This window comes from Scyliorhinus canicula, chromosome 20 (genome assembly GCF_902713615.1).
Source record: "Scyliorhinus canicula chromosome 20, sScyCan1.1, whole genome shotgun sequence".
In the NCBI taxonomy this organism is placed as follows: Eukaryota; Metazoa; Chordata; class Chondrichthyes; order Carcharhiniformes; family Scyliorhinidae; genus Scyliorhinus; species Scyliorhinus canicula.
In genome coordinates this window covers 94,507,594-94,516,784 of record NC_052165.1, presented here as the reverse complement: position 1 = coordinate 94,516,784, position 9,191 = coordinate 94,507,594, and the positions used below count along the sequence as shown (strand labels likewise).

The 9,191-nt window shown below is 48.8% G+C and overlaps 1 protein-coding gene across 1 annotated transcript in view; it reads right to left on the bottom strand.

Annotated features, from left to right (window-relative positions):
* Window positions 1-894: 894 nt before the first annotated feature.
* The window catches only part of LOC119954955 (septin-4-like), a gene marked incomplete at its 3' end in the record, with an annotated part of 31,044 nt that continues 22,747 nt past the window's right edge, over window positions 895-9,191 (bottom strand). The window contains exons 7-9 of the mRNA XM_038780703.1: window positions 9,089-9,190; window positions 7,310-7,406; window positions 895-1,118 (exon numbers count right to left, since the gene is read on the bottom strand). Coding sequence (XP_038636631.1) covers window positions 895-1,118; window positions 7,310-7,406; window positions 9,089-9,190 — 423 coding nt within the window. The remainder of the gene's footprint in view (window positions 1,119-7,309; window positions 7,407-9,088; window position 9,191) is intronic.

Genomic DNA, 9,191 nt, shown 5'->3' with positions numbered 1-9,191 from the left:
GTCCCCTCTCTGTCTCAAGGAGATATCTGTACACTGACTGGTGTCTCTCAGTCCCCTCTCTCAGGGAGATATCTGTACACTGACTGGGGTCTCTAAGTCCCCTCTCTCGCAGGGATATATCTGTACACTGACTGGTGTCTCTCAGTCCCCACTCTCTCTCAGGGAGATATCTGTACACTGACTGGTGCCCTTGTCCCCTCTCTCTCTCAGGGAGATATCTGTACACTGACTGGTGTCTCTCAGTCCCCTCTCTCACCCTCAGGGAGATATCTGTACACTGACTGGTGTCTCTCAGTCCCCTCTCTCACTCTCAGGGAGATATCTGTACACTGACTGGTGTCTCTCAGTCCCCCCTCTCTCAGGGAGATATCTGTACACTGACTGGTGTCTCTCAGTCCCCCCTCTCTCTCTCAGGGAGATATATGTACACTGACTGGTGTCTCTCAGTCCCCTCTCTCTCTCAGGGAGATATCTGTACACTGACTGGTGTCTCTCAGTCCCCTCTCTCTCTCAGGGAGATATCTGTACACTGACTGGTGTCTCTCAGTCCCCTCTCTCAGGGAGATATCTGTACACTGACTGGTGTCTCTCAGTCCCCTCTCTCAGGGAGATATCTGTACACTGACTGGTGTCTCTCAGTCCCCCCCCCCCCTCTCTCTCAGTGAGATATCTGTACACTGACTGGTGTCTCTCAGTCCCCTCTCTCTCAGGGAGATATCTGTACACTGACTGGTGTCTCTCAGTCCCCTCTCTGTCTCAAGGAGATATCTGTACACTGACTGGTGTCTCTCAGTCCCCTCTCTCAGGGAGATATCTGTACACTGACTGGTGTCTCTCAGTCCCCTCTCTCTCAGGGAGATATCTGTACACTGACTGGTGTCTCTTAGTCCCCTCTCTCTCAGGGAGATATCTGTAAACTGAACAGTGAGGCAGGGTAAGTAGAGTGAGTACATACGTTCGACTGCGGTCCTTAGCTCCGATGCGGGTCATGCTCTGGATGCACTCTGCTCGATAATTCTCATAGTGAACCTCCTGGGTCACATCCTTCAAGTCTTGCATGTGAGTCTGGATCAGCATATTCCTGAGCTTCACAAAGTCGCAGTGTGTGGGATCTTCAACTGGCAAAACGGACACAGGGAATGAATAAAAGCAGGGATCAACTTTCCCCGCTCTACTCACAGAGCAGAATCCACTCATCAAAGCACCACGGAGGAGGAAGCTGGGATCACTGTAGTCCAGACCTACTGTGGGCAGAGTGCAAACCACTCCAGGATCCACTCTGTAATCCACGCTGATCATCAGGATCCACTCTGTAATCCACACTGATCAGCAGGATCCACTCTGTAATCCACACTGATCAGCAGGATCCACTCTGTAATCCACACTGATCATCAGGATCCACTCTGTAATCCACACTGATCATCAGGATCCACTCTGTAATCCACACTGATCATCAGGATCCACTCTGTAATCCACACTGATCATCAGGATCCACTCTGTAATCCACACTGATCAGCAGGATCCACTCTGTAATCCACGCTGATCATCAGGATCCACTCTGTAATCCACACTGATCATCAGGATCTACTCTGTAATCCACACTGATCAGCAGGATCCACTCTGTAATCCACACTGATCAGCAGGATCCACTCTGTAATCCACGCTGATCATCAGGATCCACTCTGTAATCCACACTGATCATCAGGATCCATTCTGTAATCCACGCTGATCATCAGGATCCACTCTGTAATCCACACAGATCAGCAGGATCAACTCTGTAATCCACACGGATCAGCAGGATCAACTCTGTAATGCACACTGATCACCAGGAGCAGGATCCATTCTGTAATCCACACTGATCAGCAGGATCCATTCTGTAATCCACGCTGATCAGCAGGATCCACTCTGTAATCCACAGTGATCATCATGATCCACTCTGTAATCCACACTGATCATCAGGATCCACTCTGTAATGCACACTGATCACCAGGAGCAGGATCCACTCTTTAATCCACTCTGATCATCAGGATCCACTCTGTAATCCACACTGATCATCAGGATTCACTCTGTAATCCACAGTGATCATCATGATCCACTCTGTAATCCACACTGATCATCAGGATCCACTCTGTAATCCACACTGATCATCAGGATCCACTCTGTAATCCACACTGATCAGCAGGATCCACTCTGTAATGCACACTGATCATCAGGATCCACTCTAATCCACACTGATCACCAGGAGCAGGATCCATTCTGTAATCCACACTGATCATCAGGATCCACTCTGTAATCCACACTGATCAGCAGGATCCACTCTGTAATCCACACTGATCAGCAGGATCCACTCTGTAATGCACACTGATCACCAGGAGCAGGATCCACTCTTTAATCCACTCTGATCATCAGGATCCACTCTGTAATCCACACTGATCATCAGGATTCACTCTGTAATCCACACTGATCATCAGGATCCACTCTGTAATCCACACTGATCATCAGGATCCACTCTGTAATCCACACTGATCATCAGGATCCACTCTGTAATCCACACTGATCAGCAGGATCCACTCTGTAATGCACACTGATCATCAGGATCCACTCTAATCCACACTGATCACCAGGAGCAGGATCCATTCTGTAATCCACGCTGATCATCAGGATCCACTCTGTAATCCACACGGATCAGCAGGATCAACTCTGTAATCCATACTGATCAGCAGGAGCCACTCTGTAATGCACATTGATCACCAGGATCCACTATGTAATCCACTCTTATCACCAGGACCCATTCTGTAATCCACACTGATCACAAGGATCCACTCTGTAATCCACACTGATCACCAGGATCCATACTGTAAACCACACTGATCACCAGGATCCACACTGATCACCAGGATCCACTCTGATCATCAGGATCCACCCTGTAATCTGCACTGATCATCGGGATCCACTCTGTAATCCACACTGATCACCATGATCCACTCTGTAATACACACTGGTCACCATGATCCACTCTGTAATACACACTGATCAGCAGGATCCACTCTGTAATCCATACTGATTACCAGGAGCAGGACCCACTCTGTAATACATACTGATCACCAGGATCCACTCTGTAATCCATACTGATCACCAGGAGCAGGACCCACTCTGTAATCCACACTGATCAGCAGGATCCACTCTGTAATCCACACTGATCATCAGGATCCACTCTGTAATCCACACTGATCATCAGGATCTACTCTGTAATCCACACTGATCAGCAGGATCCACTCTGTAATCCACACTGATCAGCAGGATCCACTCTGTAATCCACGCTGATCATCAGGATCCACTCTGTAATCCACACTGATCATCAGGATCCACTCTGTAATCCACACTGATCAGCAGGATCCACTCTGTAATCCACACTGATCAGCAGGATCCACTCTGTAATCCACACTGATCAGCAGGATCCACTCTGTAATCCACACTGATCAGCAGGATCCACTCTGTAATCCACACTGATCACCAGGAGCAGGATCCACTCTTTAATCCACTCTGATCATCAGGATCCACTCTGTAATCCACACTGATCATCAGGATTCACTCTGTAATCCACAGTGATCATCAGGATCCACTCTGTAATCCACACTGATCATCAGGATCCACTCTGTAATGCACACTGATCACCAGGAGCAGGATCCACTCTTTAATCCACTCTGATCATCAGGATCCACTCTGTAATCCACACTGATCATCAGGATTCACTCTGTAATCCACAGTGATCATCATGATCCACTCTGTAATCCACACTGATCATCAGGATCCACTCTGTAATCCACACTGATCATCAGGATCCACTCTGTAATCCACACTGATCAGCAGGATCCACTCTGTAATGCACACTGATCATCAGGATCCACTCTAATCCACACTGATCACCAGGAGCAGGATCCATTCTGTAATCCACGCTGATCATCAGGATCCACTCTGTAATCCACACTGATCAGCAGGATCCACTCTGTAATCCACACTGATCAGCAGGATCCACTCTGTAATGCACACTGATCACCAGGAGCAGGATCCACTCTTTAATCCACTCTGATCATCAGGATCCACTCTGTAATCCACACTGATCATCAGGATTCACTCTGTAATCCACACTGATCATCAGGATCCACTCTGTAATCCACACTGATCATCAGGATCCACTCTGTAATCCACACTGATCATCAGGATCCACTCTGTAATCCACACTGATCAGCAGGATCCACTCTGTAATGCACACTGATCATCAGGATCCACTCTAATCCACACTGATCACCAGGAGCAGGATCCATTCTGTAATCCACGCTGATCATCAGGATCCACTCTGTAATCCACACGGATCAGCAGGATCAACTCTGTAATCCACACGGATCAGCAGGATCAACTCTGTAATGCACACTGATCACCAGGAGCAGGATCCATTCTGTAATCCACACTGATCAGCAGGATCCATTCTGTAATCCACGCTGATCATCAGGATCCACTCTGTAATCCACACGGATCAGCAGGATCAACTCTGTAATCCATACTGATCAGCAGGAGCCACTCTGTAATGCACATTGATCACCAGGATCCACTATGTAATCCACTCTTATCACCAGGACCCATTCTGTAATCCACACTGATCACAAGGATCCACTCTGTAATCCACACTGATCACCAGGATCCATACTGTAAACCACACTGATCACCAGGATCCACACTGATCACCAGGATCCACTCTGATCATCAGGATCCACCCTGTAATCTGCACTGATCATCGGGATCCACTCTGTAATCCACACTGATCACCATGATCCACTCTGTAATACACACTGATCACCATGATCCACTCTGTAATACACACTGATCAGCAGGATCCACTCTGTAATCCATACTGATCACCAGGATCCACTCTAATCCACACTGATCACCAGGAGCAGGATCAACTCTGTAATCTATACTCATCACCAGGATCCACTCTGTAATCTACACTGATCACCAGGAGCAGGATCAACTGTGTAATCCACATTGGTCACCAGGATCAACTCTGTAATCCACACTGATCATCAGGATCCACTCTGTAATCTACACTGATCTCCAGGATCAACTCTGGAATCCACTCTGATCACCAGGATCCACACTGTAAACCACACTGATCACCAGGATCCACACTGTAAACCACACTGATCACCAGGATCCACTCTGATCATCAGGATCCACCCTGTAATCCACACTGATCATCAGGATCCACTCTGTAATCCACAGTGATCACCAGGATCCATTCTGTAATACAAACTGATCAGGATCCACTCTGTAATCCATACTGATCACCAAGAGCAGGATCCACTCTGTAATCCATACTGATCACCAGGAGCAGGATCCACTCTGTAATCCATACTGATCACCAGGATCCACTCTGTAATCTACACTGATCACCAGGAGCAGGATCAACTGTGTAATCTTGTGACAATAAGCGATTTTCATTTCATCATCAGGATCCACTCTGTAATCCACTCTGAACACCAGGATCCACACTGATCACCAGAATCCACTCTGCAATCCACACTGATCACCAGCATGCCGCTGTGCAGAGAGACCTGGGTGTGCTAGTGCATGAGTCACAGAAAGTTGGTTTACAAGTGCAACGGATGATTAAGAAGGCAAATGGAATTTTGTCCTTCACTGCTAGAGGGATGGAGTTTAAGACTAGGGAGGTTATGTTGCAATTGTATAAGGTGTTAGTGAGGCCACACCTGGAGTATTGTGTTCAGTTTTGGTCTCCTTACTTGAGAAAGGACGTACTGGCGCTGGAGGGTGTGCAGAGGAGATTCACTAGGTTAATCCCAGAGCTGAAGGGGTTGGATTATGAGGAGAGGTTGAGTAGACTGGGACTGTACTTGTTGGAATTTAGAAGGATGAGGGGGGATCTTATAGAAACATTTAACATTATGAAGGGAATAGATAGGATAGATGCAGGCAGGTTGTTTCCACTGGCGGGTGAAAGCAGAACTAGGGGCCATAGCCTCAAAATAAGGGGAAGTAGATTTAGGACTGAGTTTAGGAGGAACTTCTTCACCAAAGGGTTGTGAATCTATGGAATTCCTTGCCCAGTGAAGCAGATGAGGCTCCTTCATTACATGTTTTTAAGGTAAAGATAGATAGTTTTTTGAAGAATAAAGGGATTAAGGGTTATGGTGTTCGGGCCGGCAAGTGAAGCTGAGTCCACAAATGATCAGCCATGATCTCATTGAATGGCGGAGCAGGCACGAGGGGCCAGATGGCCGACTCCTGCTCCTAGTTCTGATGTTCTTATGTAATCCACACTGATCACCAGGATCCACTCAGTAACCCACACTGATCACAAGGATCCACTCTGATCACGATGATCCACTCTGTAATCCACACTGATCACCAGGATCCACTCTAATCCACACTGATCACTAGGATCCACTCTGTAATCCACTCTGATCACCAAGATCCACTCTGTAATCCATCCTAATCACCAAGATCCACTCTAATCCACACTGATCATCAGGACCAACTCTGTAATCCACACTGATCATCAGGATCCACTCTGTAATCCACCCTAATCACCAGGATCCACTGTAATCCACACTGATCACCAGGATCCACTCTGTAATCCACACTGATCACCAGGAGCAGGATCCACTCTGTAATCCACACTGATCACCAGGATCCACTCTGTAATCCACTCTGATAACCAGGATCCACTCTGTAATCCACACTGATCAGCAGGATCCACTCTGTAATCAACTCTGATAACCAGGATCCACTCTGTAATCCACTTTAATCACCAGGATCCACTCTGCAATCCACTCTGGTCACCAGGATCCACTCTGTAATCCACACGGATCACCACGATCCACTGTAATCCACACAGATCACCAGGATCCACTCTGTAATCCACTCTGATCACCGGGATCCACTGCAATCCACACTGATCACCATAATCCACTCTAATCCACTCTGATCACCAGGTTCCACTCTACAATCCACACTAATCAGCAGGATCCACTCTGTGATCCACACTGATCACCAGGATCCACTCTGTAATCCACACTCCTCTATCTGGGAATCCATTCAGCAAGCTGTGCTGATCACTGGAGTCACTCAAATGGACTTGATTCAGAATCTAGTGGTTCAGACTCAGACTGAACCCTGTGCCACAGCCCCCCCCCCCCCCCCCCCACTGCCAAATCCCACCCACCACCAGTCTCCCCATCTCCCCCCATGTCCAGACTGTCCCCACCCCAGATCACGGTAAGGTACATACCCTCCACCACACCCCAGGGGTACAGACGGCCTCGCACCTCCTTGCCCTTGCTTTCGATCAGGGTGTTGCTGCCAATCACAGCAAACGGGATACTGTTCTACAACAGAACACAGTCAGAATGGCAGGGTCAGAGATAGGACAGAAACCAGCGACAATCCCCTTAGCCCACCCTCCCTCACACTCCTGTATCTGGGAAGGTCTCTCTCTCTCTCTCTCTCACACTCACTCCTGTATCTGGGGAGGTCTCTCTAACCCTCTCTCTCTCTCTCTCACACTCCTGTATGTGGGGAGGTATCTCTAACCCTCTCTCTCTCTGACACACTCTTCTATCTGGGGAGGTCTCTCTAACCCTCTCTCTCTCTCTCTCTCTCGCACACACTCCTGTACCTGGGGAAGTGTCTCTAACTCTCTCTCTCTCTCTCACACACACTCCTGTATCTGGGGAGATCTCTCTAACCCTCTCTCCCTCTCTCACACACAAACTCTTGTATCTGGGGAGGTCTCTCCAACCCGCTCTCTCTCTCTCTCTCACACATTCCTGTATCTGGGGAGGTCTCTCTAACCCTCTCTCTCTCTCTCTCACACACTCCTGGATCTGGGGAGGTCTCTCTAACCCTCTCTCTCTCTCTCTCTCTCTCTCTCACACACACTCCTGTATCTGGGGAGGTCTCTCTAACCCTCTCTCTCTCTCTCTCTCACACACACACCCTCCTGTATCTGGGGAGGTCTCTCTCTCTCTCTCTCTCTCACACACTCCTGTATCTGGGGAGGTCTCTCTAACCCTCTCTCTCTCTCACACACACTCCTGTATCTGGGGAGGTCTCTCTAACCCTCTCTCCCTCTCTCACACACAAACTCTTGTATCTGGGGAGGTCTCTCCAACCCGCTCTCTCTCTCTCTCACACATTCCTGTATCTGGGGAGGTCTCTCTAACCCTCTCTCCCTCTCTCTCTCACACACACACTCCTGTATCTGGGGAGGTCTCTCCAACCCCCTCTCTCTCTCTCTCTCATACACACCCCTGTATCTGGGGAGGTCTCTCTAACCCTCTCTCTCTCTCTCTCTCACACACACACACACTCCTGAATCTGGGGAGGTCTCTCTAACCCTCTCTCTCTCTCTCTCTCTCTCTCACACACTCCTGTATCTGGGGAGGTCTCTCTCACTCTCTCTCACACACTCCTGTATCTGGGGAGGTCTCTCTCTCTCTCTCTCACACCTGTATCTGGGGAGGTCTCTCTAACCGTCTCTCTCTCTCTCTCACACACACTCCTGTATCTGGGGAGGTCTCTCTAACCGTCTCTCTCTCTCTCTCACACACACTCCTATATCTGGGGAGGTCTCTCTCTCTCTCTCTCTCTCTCACACACACATTCCTGTATCTGGGGAGATCTCTCTAACCCTCTCTCTCTCTCTCTCTCTCTCTCTCTCTCACACACACTCCTGTATCTGGGGAGGTCTCTCTAACCCTCTCTCTCTCTCTCTCTCACACACACTCCTGTATCTGGGGAGGTCTCTCTAACCGTCTCTCTCTCTCTCTCACACACACTCCTGTATCTGGGGAGGTCTCTCTCTCTCTCTCTCTCTCTCTCACACACACATTCCTGTATCTGGGGAGATCTCTCTAACCCTCTCTCTCTCTCTCTCTCACACACACTCCTGTATCTGGGGAGGTCTCTCTAACCCTCTCCCTCTCTCTCTCTCTCTCTCTCTCACACACACACTCCTGTATTTGGGGAGGTCTCTCCAACCCTCTCTCTCTCCCTCCCACTGACCCACCTTCAACTCGCCATACTGCTCCTTGAAATCTTCGTCCTCATCGGAGTCACAGTCTGGGAACTGGTAAACGCTAATCCCGTGGTCATCGATTTCCTGACGTATC